A 19,267-nucleotide genomic window follows, 5' to 3' on the forward strand; every position below is an offset into this window, starting at 1 on the left:
TGGATTGAGCCACACAGTGGCATGTAGGACCACTATCTAGCTCGCAGGGCTACCTGTGGGTCAGAACATATGGCAGCAGGACAGCAACAATTAATTTTGCCACTGCTTTCCTACCACCAAATTTCCAGGCCCTTGGGAAGCCCTGTGGGTCAGATGTCATGGCTCTCTGAGCTGAATCTGGCCTAGGGACTAGGCTTTTAGTCTTTAATTGCTCCTTGTTATGTGCCCAAGGCTGGGTAAAACTATTATCTCAAAAGCAGGCCTCCTGAATCTTTTATCCGCTGACCTATTAAAGAGGCTCTGCCACTGAAGCTCCAGAGTCTTTAAATGGGTTATAGTATTGCAGAAAAAGTCATTTGCAACTCTGCCACCTCATGGATTTTTCTCATTATTAAGGGGACTAAAAGCTCTTCTCTTAAAGTAGCACTCTTTCTCTAGAAGCCTGTTGCCTTGAAACATGACTTTCTGGATTCAGACTTTAGAAGGCCTGTACTTCACCAGTTTCAGCTAAAGCACAGCTTGAAAGAAAAGCAAAACTTAAAAAGCAAAAGGGGAAATCTGTCTGTCCCAAGGTTAAAGAAGATGGCTGTATGTATGTATGTATTTACAGATACAGAAATCGGCTCTGCTCCAGTCTGAATTGTTTTATGTTGTGACTTGTCAGTCGATGACATTTTTACAAAAATTCTAGTTCATTCAAGCCATGTTGCTGAAAAGGGTCATTGGATAAGTGGAGAGCATTTAGATCTATGCTGTCATATAGCAACACGTGTAGAAGTAAAGGAGGGAAAAAAAAGGAAGAACTTCAGAAATTTGAGATTTGGGTTTTATTTTTGGGATATGTTCAATTAACATGCTTATCTTTAACCACACATACTATATAAATGCTCTGCTGCTTATGTTCAAAGCATTTTATGAACAGGAAGCAGTACATCCTCCTGTTGTGTGTGGACCTATTTCTCAAACATCTTCCTCTGTTTCTTCCTTTATAAATCTCTCGAGGACCACAAAGAGAATAGCTGTCAGGCCTAGATTAAATAGTATGTTCAGCCATGGTTTTTCTCCTAACACCTATCTAATAATTACCTATTTTGGCAATAAATTAAAGTGGCTACATTTGGAATGCGCCCCCCTTCCTGAACTAGGTGTAGTCTGTCACCCATGCACTAGTTGAGGATAAATGTGTTTTGTGGTTGTAAAACTCTCAAAAAGAATATATTCAAATGCTAAATATGTTTCCTAGGACTGTGCATCTGGTAATGCCTATTCATCCAGGGCTTCAAACATCATGTCTAATTACTAACCATAATGATGTACTAAAACCAGTCCTTTTTCTTCTTACAGTCCGCTAAGTTTCAGTGTGCCTTTTTCTTTTCTTTCAGAACCTGATCAATAAGATGTGGCTCGGGGTCCCATCTCAAGATAAAATGGAAATCCGTAGCTGCTTGCCCAAGCTCCTTCTAGCCCATCACAAAACTCTGCCTTACTTCATCAGGAACAAGCTCTGCAAAGTCATTGTAGACATTGGCCGACAAGATTGGCCTATGTTCTACCATGACTTCTTCACAAATATCTTACAGGTAAGAACAAGTCTTTGGAAAACTTCTTTTAAATTGAAAAACAAAGCCAAAGTAAAACTCTTAATGGGGACACCTTTTTTTGGCTGAACATTCTCTAATGAATAGGAAAGAGTGGAGGAAAACAAAAAAAAATTTCCTTGATCATTTTTCTCTGATCAGAAAAGCTAAAGAGGAAGTAGAATTTTCCCCTTTCCCTCTCCCCTCCCTCCCACCCCAAGCGTGCACACACTTCCTTTGCTCTCAGAAATAGTTATTAGCCATCAAACTCAATTTGACTTTTAGAGACCATTCCTATTGCCTTATTGACTGTCTTGGGAAAATTAGGGAGGATAATATTGTCAACAGGGTCATTAGGAGTAGAAATGCACTGACATATTGGTACATATTGGATCAGCACAGATTAAAAGGAAAATTGACGTTATTGGGAATCCAGCTTTTTTTGGCCAGTGCAACAGATGATGTTGCCAATAAATGCCACATGTATGCAGCCAGGAATGCAGCCTGGCAGCGCGGGGAGCAGCTTCCAATGAGTAAATCTGTTGGGGGAAGGAGGGGAGTGGAGGGGGAGGAGCAGATCGAGGTTCCCATGGTGAGGGAGGGAGTGGGTAGATGCAGGGGAGGCACTGCCCAGCTGGGGGGGCCCCTCAATCTGCCCGTCCCCCTATGTCCCATCCCCCCTACAGACTTACTGGCCAGACACTGCTCTCCAAGCTTTGGGGCTGTATATTGGCTATCAGATCAGTAGTGGCTGATTATGGCTGGTTGATAATCAGCCATCCATATCTGCCAAAAATAATAAATAATCTTTATCCATGCACCCGTGATTAGCCGGTGTCTTTGTTTTCTATGTTTAAAATATCAACATCTCTGTTTAAAAATTTTTGGCAAATTCTCTGTTTTAAAAACTCCCAAATCCAAGTTTTTCCATGATTAAAATGAAATGCTACATACATGGATGTATCAGTTGGACACTATTTTATTGATGTATTTACAATTTTAAATCAATTTGGAAGCCTGCCAGTGCCTCAACTGTTATAATAAAATAAGTGTTAAATACCTATAAATTTTGGCATTTGGGTTTTTTATCGTGGAAAATCAGAGCTCTCCCTGCCTCCTTCGCTCACCAGGACGCAGATCCAACTGCAACTGTCATTTTCAGCACGCCCCCCCCCACTTTGTGGCACTGAGCAGCCCTGATATGCTATTGCCCCTCACTCCCCATCCCCCTGCCCCCCCCCCCCCCCCGCAACAGTGCCCAAACCCCAGCTGCCACCTGTAGGGGGTGGTAGCTGCGGCAAAGCAAAGTGCAGAGCCCAATTCCTCTCTCTCTCTCTCTCATGGGTGACAGGGCAGGAATGAAGCCTGTTGGGTGTGGTGGGAAGCAAATGCCAGCTATGGGCTTGAGGCTCCCTGCCCTGCTGTCCCCCCCCCCCCAAGACCTCCGCAGCCCAGTGGGCAGGACCCAGCGCAACAGGGCAGAGCAGGGCCAGGTGGAAAAGACTGCCACTGGGAGCTCTGCATCACCATGGTGAGGTGCCCCCTGCTCACTGGGTAGCAGCAAGTGGCACAACTCCTCACTGCCACCACTGCTACTGGTAGGCAAGTAGGGAGGTGCCTTGCCATGGTGGTGCAGGGTTTGTGGTGAGCTTCCCCACCCCACTTTGCCCTGCCTTGCTGAGTCCCACACTCTGGGCTGCAGAGGCCCAGGGGACTGCAGCAAGGCAAGAAGCCCTGAGCCCACATCAGGCAGCCTGCATCCATCCTCACCATGCACACAAGTCTTAGGGGCATGCTCCCCTCCCCCCCTCGCCTCTCCAGAGCGCATGCAGCAGTGAGAAGCTAGTTCCCAGCCCCCACATGAGCCATGCAAGTGTGAATTTTTTTTTAGTGACAAACAAATGCAGAAGTCAAGACATGAAAATTTCTGATTTCAGTTATCGTAAATAGATCGTCTAGCCTTGGGGTCCCCAGTATTTTTGGGCAGTGCGCCAAAAACACCTGTAACCTTAACTTGAAAAATGTCGGTGTGCCAGGGATGGATGGTGGGGGAGCTGTGAGGGACATGATCCTTGCTGTGGCAGTTTTAGTCCCAGCTTCTTTCCCACTCCCCCCACTGAACAACATGTGCCAAACAAAATGCCTTTGCATGCCATGCTGTGGCACCCATGCCAGGGGTTGTCTACCCTGACCTACCCCCAGCTGGTAGCCAAAGGAAAGCTGGATTCATTCAGACTTCTACAAGGGTCTCCAAGGTTTTTAACACCTGAAGCATTGTAGACTCCATAAAACTAATACAGTAGGTATTAGTAAAATTTAATGCAGTAAGATCTACAAAACCCTGGATGGTTGGGCTTTTATCACTAGTATTGAAGAACCTGTTGTTAATGGACTGTCTGGTTATCTTAAGAGACATCAGGGTTCATACAGGAAGGCTGGGATACCTATAAAAATATAATGATTTAGGTCACTGGTGCTTAACCTGTTTCCCTGGCAGGCCAGATGAGCAGTGTCTGGTCCCTCCACAGGCTGGATCCACCCCATGGCCCCAATCTGGTGCCCTAGGACAAGTGCGTTGGGGCCCCATCTGGTCACATGGGGTAGGGAGTAGCCTGGCTATAAATTCAGCCACACTGGGGGAAGGGAGTATGGCCCAGCCCTGTGTGGGGAGAGGATGTGGCACAGCTCTAACCCAGTCCCATGGGCAATGGAGGGCCCCAATTCAGCTGTGCAGGGAGGAGAGAATGTGGCCTTCCCTATCTAGCTGGGGGCGGGAGTGGCATGGGAATTTGGCAGCAGGAGAGAATAGTCATATTAACAGTCACTGTTCCCCTGCTGCCAAATTTCCTGACCCATGGGCCAAATGCTGTGGCTCTGCAGGCTGCATTTGGCCCACAGGCTGGAGGTTGAGCACCCTGTTTAGATTGTCAGAAGTTGCTTGTCTTTGCTCCAGTGTTTGAGCACTTTTATACAGTCAGATTCACTGGCAAGCATTAAGTCTAAGTGTATTACATAACTTTGGAGTAAATGTTTCTTTTTTTTAAGTTAATCCTTGTGTTACTTAGGTTCTGTATCTTTCCTGAATCCAAATTTGTACTCTTACAATGATTGTAATAAAGGACTGGTAAAGCATGTTGTCAGGAAGCAGCAGCATTATAATGGGACTAGTTATACTTGTTTCAGTGCAAGAAACTTCTGAAAGGTGATATGTACAAACTAACGCAATATCTTTGGATGCTCTTTTTCATTTGATTTTTCATCTGATTCATTTGATTAGATTATTTCCTGTACTCCAGAAGCTTTACCTGGGTTTGCACTTAAAATGCATTCTAAGCTGTTAGGCAGACAAAACTCTTGGGGTAGAGGCGATATCTTTTATTAGACCAACTAGACAATTGCACAAAAAAATTTAGTTGCAAGCTTTTGAGCTCAACACCCTTTGTCAGGCCAAGGGGAATTCAAAGATTGTAAAATTTCTCCCAGGTAGAAACAAAACTTCATATTGCACAGGAGAACTAAAAGATGGTATGGTTCTCCTGGGTAGGAAAGTTCATGTGCAAAAAAAAGGCTGCTCTGCAAGTATGCAAATTAGGCTCAGACAGAGGCTGGAGGGTGCCCATGGCATGCAGGTTGCTAAACATTGCTTCTTTCTTGTTACATTGTTCATGTTGCACAGGAGAACTGAAAGATGATGTGGTTCTCCTCAGTGGTCAAGTTCATTGCTAAGCTGTTATGGACTCTTGCAGTAGATGGTGGGGCAGCTTATTGCCCCTTTGATATTATGTGTTGCTCAGGTTTTTCCTTTTTGGCTTTTTGGGAAATGAGTGAACAATGGCTTCCATTGTTTTGTTTATGACAGAATACCTCCAAAAGGCTGCTCAAAAAGAAGCAGCGCAGTCATAGCCTTACGAAAGGGGATCTTATCTTGGTCATCACTGTCCCTAGCTTTATTTGCTATTTGAGCATCTGACAAAAACTATCTTATCGACTCATTTCTCATCTGAGATCACTCGTGCCAATTTCTTGTGCTATTCAAGCATTCAGAATACATTTAGATGCTCTAAACAGATTGAGAGAACTACTTCAGAAAAGATGGACTTTTTGGAGTGGAGGAGGAGGGATTGAATAGAAAGAAAAGTAATAGTTACCTTTGCTTTAGGGACAGTACAATTCTTTGTTGAATAACTGACACTTGTGAAAATATAAATTTATGCTGTAATAGGATGTTGGGTCTTGGCAGTTGCATGCCATTGCTTTTCAGTAAGCTGCTTCAGATTGTCTGAAACCATTCAGGGAGAAATTTTAAGCCTTTGAGGCATTCTGTATTTCATTTAAACTTTTCTGTTCTAGTTTCTGAGCTAAATATTTTCTTCAGATGATGCATTAATATGGGGTCATATCTTAAATATGGAGAAATAAAGTGTATTTCTTTGTCTAAACAAAAAGGTGTCCCTGCTCTGACTAATTACCCAGTTATATAGAAACTGATGCTTTAATATTATTTTTTGATTGGTTATCTATATTAATACACCTATAAAACAGGTTATCTAGAAGGAAGAATTTCACTTTTTATCTTGATTATTTAGTAATAATCTAGAAAAGATTTAATGTGAGCTACGAAAAGAATGAGGGCTTATTTTTAGGTTTTTCTAAAAACTGTAAATAAGAGTTTTTGATGTGCAGTTATAGTTTAAACCTTACGGGTGCATCCAGATGAGTGTGCACGTGCCTTTTGCCCCACCTCAAACCCCTTCGAGGCGGGGCAACAGGCACATGTGGGAATGAAAAAATGTTCCCTGTGCTACAAACTTGCAGCGTGGGCAGAAAATTAGACCCCTGGATTTCCAAGGGTCTAAAAAATCAAAATTTAAAAAAGCAGAGCAGGGCATGGTCTGGGACTGTGCCCTGAGGCAACCGGACGCTGGGTCCTCCACAGAGATGCTCTGGCTGCTAGAGCATCTCTGTAGTTGGCTCCCGCCCTGGTGCTGAAACACGCGGCCAGCCAGGCCACCTATTCAGCTCCAGGGCTGGTGATTTTAAGGGGTTGGGTGGGGGGGGGACGGGGACTGGAGGGGACCCCCGATGGCCCTGCCCACTCCCCCAGCCCCCCTAAACTCTGCCCTGGCTGGCCCCTCCCCCTACTAGCCCCCAGGAGGTCCCTGATCCCTGCCCTGGCCAGCCCCCCCAATCCCTGACCCCCCACCCCATAGTTTAACCCCCACCCCCAGCAGTCTGGCTGACTGGGGCCTCGCCCACACAGTGCGGGGCAGGGTGACAGCCCCAACAGCCCAGCCCAGGCCCTGCTGCCACCCCCCTTCCCCCTGTCCTATGCTGCCCGGGGGGCTCTACCAGGAAGCCCCGGAGCCCCCCTGCTCCTGCTTCTAAGGTAAGTAGAGGCTTTTTTTCCTGGATATTTTTTTTAAGTGACGGTGCCTGGGGTTGTAGGGGTAGCCATGGGGGCCTCAGGGTGCAAGTTGGGGGTGAGGCTGGGTGGGACAGCCATTGGGGGGGTCTAGGGGAGTGGGAGGTAGGGCTGGATGGGGCAGCCATGGGGGGGTGCTGGAGCAGCTGGTAGGGGATGGGGGCAGCAATCGGGCATGGGGCTGGGGGGGGTTCATGTGGGCCTTGAGGGGAGGGGTGGTCCCTGCAGGGGCTGTTTGACCTCCTGGGGGCTGGTAGGGGGAGGGGCCAGCCAGGGCAGAGTTTAGGGGGGCTGGGGGAGTGGGCAGGGCCATCGGGGGTCCCCTCCCCCCTCCTCCAGTCCCCCCCTTCCCCCCCCGACCCCTTAATCACCTGCCCTGGAGCCCTGGTGCCGAACAGGCAGCCTAACTGGCCACGTGTTTCAGCACCAGGGCGGGGGCCAACCATAGAGATGCTCTAGCAGCCAGAGCGTCTCCGTGGAGGACCCAGCCTCCGGTTGCCTCAGGGCACAGTCCCAGACCATGCCCTGCTCCACTTTTTTAAATTTTGATTTTTTAGACCCCTGGAAATCTAGGGGTCTAATTTTCTGATCACTGTCTCTGTCTTGCTGTCTTTCTGTATAGTGGTCTTTTGTTTTACGTGTGCAAGAACATGGATTTCGGGGTAGTTTAAAGAGTGACTTTGAGATTTTTATCAGGGATTTTTCAGTTTTCCAATAGGGAACACCAGAATTCCTGCTAGGGAGGCCAGTGGCAGGACCCTACCTGCTCAGAGCTGGCACCTGGCACCCAGCTGGCCGTGGCTGACCTCCTGGCCATATGGGACCAGGAGGACATGCTTTGACCGTTCAAAGCAGGCTATTGCACCCGGACCATCTTCCGGGCGATAGCTGCTGAGATGGCCAGGTAGGGGGCTCAAGTGGCAGTAGTCCCGCACAGAGGCCACTGGCAGCTGGCCCAGAGGGGCAGATGCCTCTACTGGCTGTGCAGTCCCCATCCAGGTTTGGCAGGTGTGCAGCAACTCACAGCCAGACAGCAATTCCCACTGCCAGACTGCTGAGTAGAGGGTGCAGGGAACTCTCAGGGCTGCTTCAGCAGTCCATCTGGCACAAGGGGTAGTGTCCCCAGGTACCAATTGGCTGGGCCTCAGAAGCTCCTGAGAGCTAAGGAGCCCTGAGCTACTTGCCAGGGTGGCTTTTTCTGTTGCTGGGGCCAGGACAGGTGCTGGCCCTGGGCTCTAGCTCTCTCTGGCTGCAGATCCGGGAGGAGCCAGGCAGGGTTATTTTGCCCCAAGTGGCACAATTTGCTCCACACCAAAGTGCATGTCCAAGCACATGCGCTGAAGCAAAAAGCCCCAGCTCAAATTTACACAGTTTCTATTTGAGCTCCTGCAAGTGTACGTGCTTGCATATGTGGATGTGCCCTATAGGGGACAGGTGGGGGGGAGAGACAGAGAGAGATGCTGCTCTAACCCATGAGTAAAATGGAGTTGCTGTGATGCATTTTATGGATATTTGGCAAGTGATCCTCACCCCCAACTAGAACTTAAATGTGCAAAGTAGCCAGTCGCACAATTATATTCACCCATGTTACCACAATGCTTGTACCCAGTTCCTGAAAACCAAATTTTGGTGCAGCTGAACTAGTTTCATGTATGGTGACTCCCTTTTGCTTTTTTAAACTGTTGAATTGCTTTAACATGGTTCAGGATAAACCAGTTCCTATCAGGTCAGGCAGGTCGATATGAATAGAACTAAAACTTCAGAAAGCAGATTATAATTTCAAGCGTTACCCTATAATTAGGCTTGTCTTCAGGTGTTCCTTGAAAAGACAGGAGTTTATAAATTGCATCTGATATTTAGACTAGGAAAAAAGGTTTCTTCAAGATTTTGGAAAGGCTTTGGGGTTAAAAATATTGTTCCTAGTATTTCACATCCAGCATTTTTAAACAAGATTTTAAATCAAAGGAAAATATAAGATTCTTAACCCAGCCTCTAGACACCCTGAAACCATTGCTTTCCCTGGATCTGCTCTTATTACTTCTAAACATAGGGAGATGGGAACTCCTTTTCCTTAAATATGATTTAAAATAACAAAAGTGTATTTGCAAGGAGATACTAGAACCCCCAGTTACTCTTCCTGATTTTTGACAGTTGGTATAGTGCTAAAATTGTGGAGAGCTACATTCTCAATGGTGTTGCTGTTTGGCTGGTGAAAACTTGCTACAGGAGCAGCCTATCCATTTAAGGGAGTTACTTAGAATACTAGAAAAACAGAGCTGGAAGGAACCTTAGGAAGTTATATAGTCCAGCCTCCTGATCAAGGCAGGATCCATCCCTGTCTCAACTATCTTAGGCAAGAGTTTGTCTAACCTGCTCTTAACTTACAGTGTTCGAAATTCACAGCCTATCTAGGTCTTCTGTTCCAATGCTTAACCACCCTCATAGTTCTTAATACTCAAACTAAATTTTGCTTCTTGCAGTGTAAGACCATTTACTACTTGTTCTATCCTTTGTGGTCCCAGAGAATAGTCTATCCCTATCCTCTTTTATAACCACCCTTCAGGTATTTGAAGACAGTTACCAAATCTCTCTCCTTCCCCACCCTCCCATCTTCTCCTCCTCAGACTAAATAATCCCAGTTCTTTCACATTTTGTTGTAAGTCATGTTTTCTAGACCCAAACCTTTGTTGCTCTCTGAGCCCTTTCTAGTTGGTCAGTGTGTTGCATCTGTGATGGTCCAGGAAATATCTGAGGGACAAAGATTTTTGTGGTATTTTTTTTGGACCAACTATATAGTTGGGACACATGTTGGACAAATTGTCAGGCATTGTGTCCTTCAGCTCTGAGAGAGAAGCAGATGCAGTGTTGGGCCAATAAAATGCATCACAAATCCTTACCTCTGCCTCTTTCCGGTGTTCAAAACTGAACACAGTACTCCAGATTCTCCTTAAATTCTGAAACAGTACTAATGACTAGCAACCTCTGCAGAAGGGATAGTAAATGAAGAAGTAATAGATTATTTATAAATATGGAGCACAAAACATGTATAGCAACTTAATAAAAACACTCTTGAAATCCCAAGGTTCTTATATTGGAATTTTACAAAATGATAAACTGGTGCTTCAGGAAAGCAAGAATCCAGATCCTTTTATCTCCAAGTACACTGAAAAACAAGCCAACAAATAATCTGTAGTCAAAGATGCTTCCCGAAATGTATTAATGCTGATCTTTTTTCATTGATCTTTTTGGTTTACAAACCTCTATAACATTGTATTTGTTTATTTGTTACATTATAGAAACCCACAAAGTGCTAATGCGTAATGTTCACATCTTGTTTTTGTTTTCAGTTGATTCAGTCTCCTGTGACCACTCCTCTTGGGCTGATCATGCTAAAGACTACATCAGAAGAGCTGGCCTGCCCACGGGAGGATCTCAGTGTGGCACGGAAAGAAGAGTTACGCAAATTGCTCCTGGATCAGGTGCAAACTGTGCTTGGGCTTCTCACAGGTGAATATAACTGCGCTTGCAGGGCTGGAACAAGTATCAGCCTGGCTTAAGCAACAGTGTTCCAGCATCTCGGATGCTAGTAGAGTTGGACCTTCACTTTTTAAAAACAAGATACCCTCTAGCTATGAAGTACTACTTTCTGCTAACTAAGCTGTTAACCTTGCTGCCCAAATAGCTTATGGGATAACTTGTAAAACACTGACTGACACTAGATTGTACAGTATAGCTGTGTTTTATAGATGATTTATACTCAAGGACTGGGATCAAGCAGATAAGCCTGTATGCATGAGCATTTACTGTCATTCTTTTTAACCTTCAATAAAGTTTTTAGCACTCTTCAACTTCAAAGTGCTGTACAAATTGTAATCCCCTAGCTTTTTTAAGTCATCTTTGTTGGTTTTATGCTGTCATTGCAATAAAAAAATAGAATAAAGATCTGAGGTAAACATCTGAAAGTTTCTGGCCCAGATTTACTTAGATTTGTCAGATCAGTTTAATGTACCATATGAGTTTATTATTCTAAATTAAGATGGCATTTTTTAAGAACTCTTTTCTACATGACTTGACCTAAGTCTTCCTCTTTCTTGTTAGGTATCTTAGAGAGCATCTGGGACAAACACAGTGTTACTGCTGCCACTCCACCACCATCCCCAACTTCAGGAGAAAGTGGTATGGGTTCACTAGAATTCAGTTCTTGAATCTTTAACTATTTTATGCCTCACACAGTTTCTAGATTGGCAATACCTAGCATAAATTCCTTCCCATTTTATCTGATTTGCCATAATGTCCACTTACCAAATGGTAAGCCACAGTTAACCAAATTACAACCAGAAAGATGTCTTGTTGTGTCCTATGAATACTATAGTATTTTCCTTCTACTAGTGATTTCACTGGTCTCCCTCGCATGGTATTCTCTGCTGAAAACATGAATCCTCCAGTCAAGACTGCACATGTAGCATATTAACTGTAAATATCTTACCTCTTGAATTAATGCAGGCTGTCTGAAGTAGTTGGTTCAAAACAACAAGGTGTCAGTATTGACATTCATTGATGAATTGTGAACAGAAAGGTGGGGGGCAGCCAGGCTTTGCGAAGATTGTGGCATCTTTGGTAATAATATAAGTGTGGCTCCATTTCATATCCATAATTTAACCAAAAGAAAAAATTGTTTTCTCTACCCATTTCTATTGGCCTCTTGCTTGGTTGTACATCTTATTGTCTCCTTCCAGTTTCAGGTAAGTGTTTTAGGAAGAAAAGAGAGAGAGAGAAGATATATCACTAAAAAGGTTTAAAATTACAATAGTACTGAAGATATCAAAACTCATGGCAGAGGTGTGATATTAGACCAACTAGGTCTTTGCACAAAAATTTCTTTATTGCAGGCTTTCGGACACAAGCACCCTTCGTCAGGCATAGGAGATTGCAAAGATTTTAAAAATTCTCCTAGGTAGAAATGAAAATTCATATTTCAAAGGAATTCTGAAGGTGTAGTAAAGTCTCCTGTTTGGAACACTTCAGTTCATTTTGTGAAGATTAGACTACAAAGAAAAGATGGGAAAGTCTTTTTACCTCAGTTATCTGGTGGTAACCAGGATGTAAAATCATGTTTCCTTCTGGTTATGATGTTTCATATTTCACTGAAGAGTGGAAAGATGGAATGTGTTTCTGGGCAAGAATCTCTTCTGTGGAGAGGTATCTCCGTGTTCTGTTACAATGCAAATTAGCTCGAGCAGGGTCTCAGGTTTCAGGTGGTAAATTTTGCTTCCTTCTTGTAAAATGATGAAGTTTTCAGTTTAAAAAAAAAAAAAAAAAAAAAAAACCAGCTGAAATTTGGTATCTTCTAGGCCCGTGTGAAAAAGCTAGTATTTGCTTCAGATTTGGCCGATTTTGGGGGACAATGATTCAATTCACAACAGTGATTTGAATCACCAAATCAATTCGGCCAAATCTGATTCAGAGATTCAGCCATTGCCAAGTCTCTGAATTAAACAGGCCCCATGTTCCACGCACTCCCCCAGGCCCGTCAGTGACAGCCCTGCCTGGTCCCATCATCCACTTTAAAAAAAAAAAAAAAAAAAAAGAAAAAGGTCCTGCACTCTCCAGCTCCTGCCAGGCAGGAGGGGCGATCCCCACTGCCCTGCGCACGTGAGGGGAGGAGGGGTGCTCTACCACAAGCTCCCAGAAACCCTGACAGCCGCTGCAGGAGCTGGTGAGAACGGGGCTTTTTTTTTTTTTTAAATGTTGGGATGCTGGGGCCGGGCAAGGCAGCCATTGGTGTGGCTGGGAGAGTGGGCTGGGGTCGGGGGGCGCTCAGGAGGGGCTGAGGGAACAGGCAGGGGATGGGGCATGGTGGGGTTCCCCGCCCCCTCCTTACCATCATGGAGCCTGGGTCCAGTTCTCTGCAGCGGCAAGCAGGGACTGCCCGAGTCTCCAAATCATCTCCGAATCTTTTCCAAATTTGATTTGGAGGCTTCAAATCGACTCGGACCTTTTTAATTGGTCTCCTGACTTTGATTCAGATTCAGAGATTCGGCCACCGAATCAGGCCAAATCTCCTCTGAATGAATTGGCAACCAAAGCTTTGCACAGCCCTAGTACCATGTGTCAGGTATCCAGGTTGTAGCCGTATTGGTCTAAAGATAAAAGAATATGATACAGTAGATGTTCTTTTTTTTTTTTTTTTAGTGTGGGTTCAGGGAACCTTACAGGTCCATAGGATAAAACAGGGGACAAATCTCACCCATCCTTCTTTGTTGTCAATATAATCAGTGATCTTTGTGACATCAAGTTCACTTAGGTGGACTTCTGTCTCCACCAACTCAAGCTGCCTCAGCCCTTTTACTTCCCATTTCTTGTTTCTCAGAATAAGCGCACCTTCTGTGATGCAATGAAGTTAATATATACAACTGAATGTGAAATATAATGGAGCGTCACTTGAAACAGATAATTGCATTTAAAACCTTTCTGTGTTTGGCTCCACTCAAAAAAAAAAAAAAAAAAAAAAAAAAAAATTCACAAACTTGTGCTAATTAGACTTTTCTCTATGCAAGGTTGGAATTTCTTTTACTTCACATAGAGGGAATTTCCTCTTTTGACTGTGGTGTTTCTCCATGCTAATGCTTGATGCTCAGTTACAATAAAAGCTTCTAAATTATACTGTCCTGTAAATTAACACGCTTACTGAAAAGTAAAGTTAGCAATCTCTGCTGGGGCATATTTCATTTCTTCCTTGTTTGACTTCAAACATTAGCTTTGGTTGAAGTGCTGTAGATTTCTCCTTTGTATTCAAACTGCTCTAGTTGTCATAATTTTTTAATTATTCAACCTACATAGGTTAACTTGCAACCAGAATTTTGGAGGCAATGCATCTTAAATCCAAAACTGCTTTAGAAAAATAATTTGTTTTGTTTTTTTTTTAAATGTTCCCTGTAGAAAATTGAAATTTAGCAGGAATAGTGGTACCATTTACAAGGGAAGAGCTCTAACTGTGGTCAATAATAATGCAAATAATTTGATTTAATAACAAAATAAAACACTGTGAAATGGTGTTTTGCAACAGTGAACTGTTGTTTTGGTCCATATATATATATATATGGTCCTATATATATATATATATATATATATATATATATATATATATATATATATATATATATATATATATATATATATATATATATATATATATATATAGCTTGATCAGAAGATACCTCTTACTAGCCTGTTCAGCTAGTGTGTTTTGTAATACAGTATGTATTTACCAAGATCAGTGTAATCAGAAGAACACTTAATTAGTACTAGTTCCTGAGTGTTTGGCATTACTTGTTGCAAAATAATCATTGGTAAATAACAAGGTATTTATATAAAGTAATCTGAATTACTTTGCAAGCTGAGCCTATTTGAACAATTTTTTTGATAAAATGCAATTCAAGGCCTGGGCCCTAGGCAAAGGACTTCTAGGAACAAAAAATGCTATCTGTTCCCAGGAAAGTGGGGGGCTGTATACTGAATGACAGTGCAGAAAATAATTTAGGCATCGCAGCAGACCAGCAATTTGGCAAGAGCTTTCAGTGTGGAGCTGTGGGGGGGAAAAAGTAATCCTTCGATATAGACAGAGGAGTAGTGAGTATTGAGGTAACTTTATATGATTCTGAGATTTAATTCTGGTGTAAACATTTTCAAAAGGATGTTGCAAAACTAAGGATCCCATGACAGAACCATGGCAATATTTTATGGCAAAAGACTTATTTCTGTGACTTGTCGGGTTTTTTTATATGCTATAGAGCAGGAATGGGACCTCAAGGTCATCTAGTTTATCTGCCTCTTCTGAGATGGAGAAAATATTTAGGCTTCTAACAGATGTTTATCTAACTTTTTCTTAAGTACCTCCTTTACTGGGAGGTTTTTCTTTGAACCCTTCTTTATCCTCTGAGACTTCTCCCCTCCCTGCCCCCAAGAAAAAACAAAAGAAACAAACAAAAGAAAAGCAGCCTTCCTGAGCTCTCGGGTACTATCTCCACTGGTTTGGAGATTGATTTAGATATACAAACTCAAGGCTCAATTTTATCAGTCCCTACCAAATAAATTCTATCTAACTTGGCTGAAGGAAAAAGTTTAAAGAATATTTATCTGGTCACAAAGTTTTTGTGAAGTCTGCTGGGAGGAAGGCATTGAATATCTTTTTCTGTCTTCCATTATTTGTTCTGTTTCTCTGCTGAGTAACAGACCTGTATTTTTCCTTTTGTCTTCCTCTTACTTAGTGTCTTGCCATATTGCCTGCATGTCCATTGCTTGAAAACTGAGAGGTGACTGGATTAGTGTTTAAAAATATTAATAGCAATAAAATACTAGGTAGTAAGGAGCACTTTACATGAGCCTTGGGAGTTTTAGATTAAAAAACAAAAGCCATTAGATCATCTAGTCTTAGCTTCTGTTTAACACAAGCCATAGAATTTCACCCCTTATCCCTATACTAAGCCAAATAATGTGGTGACACAAATAATGCGACACCTCTGCTGGAGAGATGAAATATGAATGCTAGTCCTCAAATCAAGACTTGGAGAATCAACTTCACTTGGTAATTTCAATGGTTAAAATCACCCACACTGATAAAAAAATTCTAATCTCAATTTGCCTGGCTTCCATTGACAGCCATTGGTTCCAATTAGGCTTTTCTTTACTAGATTAAAAGTCTGGTCACATCTAGTTCACAGAACAGAGCATTTGCCTTTACCAGTGAGACATTAAAATGAACTGTGCCCTTCTTGGCGTTGGATGGCCTGTGGCACATGTCACATGTGGCATGGGCAGCCTTTAGAGGTGTACTGGTACATTGGTTGCATATCAGATTGACACCAATAACAAGAAAATTACCATTGCTAGCAATTGAGGGTTTTTTGGCCAATTTTAATGTCACCAATAAATGCATGTGGCAGCTGGGAACACAGCCTGGCAGCTTGGAGAGCACCCTCCCCTGCCCCACTCCCTCCTCACCTTGGGGCACTTGATCTGCCCCCCCCCGCCCATGGCATGCCTGCTAGAAAGGTCAGGCCCGACTGGTGTAAAAGATGTTTTTCAAGCAGCACTTTATATGTAAGATTACCATCCTTGTAAATGTCACTATGTCATATCCATCTGTAAGTTTGAAGCCTTAAGAGAAGCCTTAAGAGAATTTTTGGATTTTTGTATGTATGTGAATAGTCTGCAAGTGTTACCAGATGCTGGTGTGGTATGATCTCATCCACCTAATGGACTAAGTTCCTGTAAATGTTGTGTTTTTGTTTTTAAAGTACACATCTAATTTCAAATACAATCCACAAGCTCTATGATATGCCAAAAATATCTATACTGGGTTAAACTTTGTACAAGTTGCAATAAAACCCTTTCCTAAACTTGACTCTGGCATGCTAGTTTTCATTTTGTGAGTAAATTTTGGAGTAGACTTGTGAGTCCTGCATAAGTGTGTAGTTGAAAAGCTGATACACCTATATTTAAAACAGTGTGCCCCTCTTCAGTAAAGCCTTCAGTCCCTCCTGCTGTGGGATCCTTTAGTTAAACTAATGTTTTGCTCAGTCTGAAATTTTTAGAACTCTGAAAGTTGCTGAGGTGAGAAGGACTTTCCTTTGCATGCTTTGATACAACATGATGTTAATGGTTTGTACAAAGATTTGTTTTGACATTCATTACCTGCTGCATAAAGAACAGCAGTCAGTTGCAAAAGTGTTTTTCGGTCTGTGGTAATTTTATGCAGAGGCAATCAAAAAGCATTGTTCCATGTGAAGTATTATTTAGCTGTCCAAATGCTTTATTTCCTAGGTGACTTATTAAGTAGCCTGTTGCAGAGTCCCAGTGTGGCCAAATTATTGAACCAGCCAATCCCTATCCTTGACACTGAGAGTGAATATATTTGTTCTCTGGCACTGGAATGCCTGGCCCACCTCTTCAGCTGGATCCCACTGTCTACCAGTATCACCCCTTCACTCCTTACCACCATATTCCATTTTGCCCGCTTTGGCTGTGATACCCGAACCAGGAAGATGACCGCTGTCAATGGCAGCAGCCAGAACTCTGTATTGGGCCAGGAACGTGGCAGGCTTGGAGTCTTGGCTATGTCTTGCATCAATGAACTGATGTCAAAAAACTGTGTGCCTATGGAGTTTGAAGAGTATTTGCTGCGGATGTTCCAGCAGACTTTCTACCTCCTGCAGAAGATTACTAAGGAGAATAATGCCCACACAGTGAAGAGCCGGCTGGAGGAACTGGATGAAAGGTAAGAGAAGGCATGCAGCTTAAGAGCTGTGGTAAGGTGATTTACTTGCTAAAAGACTTGTCTTAATTTGCTGTCATGCATGGTGTGTCTAATCACCTTTTTTTCAGAGCTCTGTGCTGCTGATGGAGAACAGGAAGGTAGGTGTTCTCAGGTAAGTTTTGGTGTTAAGGGGGTGTTTGCTGAGTGACTGTATGGTGGTGCAGGCTTGTGTTCTTTCCTGTCCTCTTCCTCCCTATTCCCCCAGTTCGTTACTGTTTGACTGCAGGTCTGAGGTGGCACAAGAGCTGAACCTGCCCTTCATTCAGTTGTAACAGAGCAACAGAAGAGGCACAGTGAGGTAAAGGAGTTGCAACCTTCCCTTCTGGTTGGTATCTGCCATTTGTGTATTTCAAGTCCAGGTTCAAAGGAGTAGGTGGCATGCTTCCAAGTCATGGCCCTGAAGGGAATGAAAGCTGCTTAGTTCAGTACCTGGCACTGATATGGGAAAGTCACCTTTTATTTTTCATTTTTCTTTTGTGATCAGTCTCTTAAGATTTTTGGAAAGCTATGATAGCAACCTTGGAAAAAGAGTCCTGGATGCAAAGCTAGCAAATGAATTAAGTAGCAATACCTTGTATCCCTTAAGGGCGAGGCACAAGCAGCAATACCTTGGGATGCTTTTAATACTTTTATCACTGCCAGAAGGATACCAGTACATTTGGTACCTGAGCTAATTTATGAATCTCTTGACATTGGATACAGGAGGAAAAGTCAGAAATTCTCACCTGTCACGCTGAATGGTTGAACCTTCAATGTGTTGTGTGCTAGACCGTGCTATGTGAACTATTGATGTTGCTTTCCATTACAGCCCTGCTGTATGTGTTAGCTTTGAGAATCAGGCTTTCAACCAACACTGATGTTGGCAAGATACATTTTCTGATTATGTAAGTCTGGTTATGTGGATGTGCCCAAAGACTTGCTATGAATGAGTGTTAATAGAAATGAATGAGCACAGCAGTGCACTTTATAACTTCTGGTAAATCTTTGTTCTTATTCCAAGGCATGGCATCCAATTTTTGTATAATAGAAATACTTCGACTTTATAATATCAATATGATTTAAGTCTTATTTAGCAACAAAATTTAGGTTGTTATATAAAAGAGGTCAATTGAATGTTTCTCGCTTCTCTGAAATCCTTAACTACTCTTTCCCCCCCCTCCCCCCATCTACTTTCTTTAGATGTGTGTGTAATTTATTGGTTTGGAAATTTAACTCCAGATTAATGGTAAATTCTAATTATGCATTTTTTTCTCAGCTAACTCTCACTGGCTTCAGTATTACCTGGATTTCTAAAATGAGGAATGCAGTAGCAATACTGAAATGTCAGTGCATCTGGGCAGGTGGATAGAGATCATAGTCCTCAAGAAAAGCTAAACCAAGTGTAATTAGAGTTGTAAGGGCAATTTTCTATTGATTGTTTTCTATGTATTGTCTAGTAATGGAACAGACTCCAGTGCACAGAAATTTTTTCTTTCAGGTTATCAAAACTCTGCTAAACTAAGTGTTTTGCTGTTTTTTATAGAAATATTACATTTGTCCTGTTTATGTTATCCTTTTATGTAAATAACTTTTAAAAAATATATTATCTTGCATTTACTGTTGCAGTCTTGAGTTTGTCTTACAGTTGCTCCCTCTGCTTTAAGGAATCTGTTCCATAGTGGTTGTTCCTTTGTTTTATAAAGGATCGCTCCCTTTTCATTTCCAGGAACTTAGAATTGTAAAATCAGGCTTTGTTCTTAACCTTTTAGCTTTGCATGCTGCTGAACGACGCTGGAATTATTGCAGAGTTGTGTAAAACTAGCTAACTACACTGTATCTGCTGCCTCTAAATCAAGTTACCTTTACTTTCTTTAAGCTTTTTCATTTGTCTTCAGGTGACTGACTACTAGATATACTGTGTCTTTCATTTTAGTGAGGTTTTAAACTTTCTTAATCTTGTATAGGTTGCACTTG

The 19,267-nt window shown here is 42.7% G+C and overlaps 1 protein-coding gene across 2 annotated transcripts in view; it reads left to right on the plus strand.

Annotated features, from left to right (window-relative positions):
* Positions 1-19,267, plus strand: part of XPO6 (exportin 6) — a 94,208-nt gene that overhangs the window by 31,606 nt on the left and 43,335 nt on the right. For both annotated transcript variants that reach the window (XM_090023235.1, XM_090023234.1), the window contains exons 4-7: positions 1,383-1,580; positions 10,347-10,506; positions 11,098-11,175; positions 16,822-17,275. In XM_090023235.1, coding sequence (XP_089879361.1) covers positions 1,383-1,580; positions 10,347-10,506; positions 11,098-11,175; positions 16,822-17,275 — 890 coding nt within the window. The remainder of the gene's footprint in view (positions 1-1,382; positions 1,581-10,346; positions 10,507-11,097; positions 11,176-16,821; positions 17,276-19,267) is intronic.

The sequence above is a fragment of the Crocodylus siamensis genome, chromosome 12, assembly GCF_052110815.1.
Source record: "Crocodylus siamensis isolate JL-2025a chromosome 12, ASM5211081v1, whole genome shotgun sequence".
In the NCBI taxonomy this organism is placed as follows: Eukaryota; Metazoa; Chordata; order Crocodylia; family Crocodylidae; genus Crocodylus; species Crocodylus siamensis.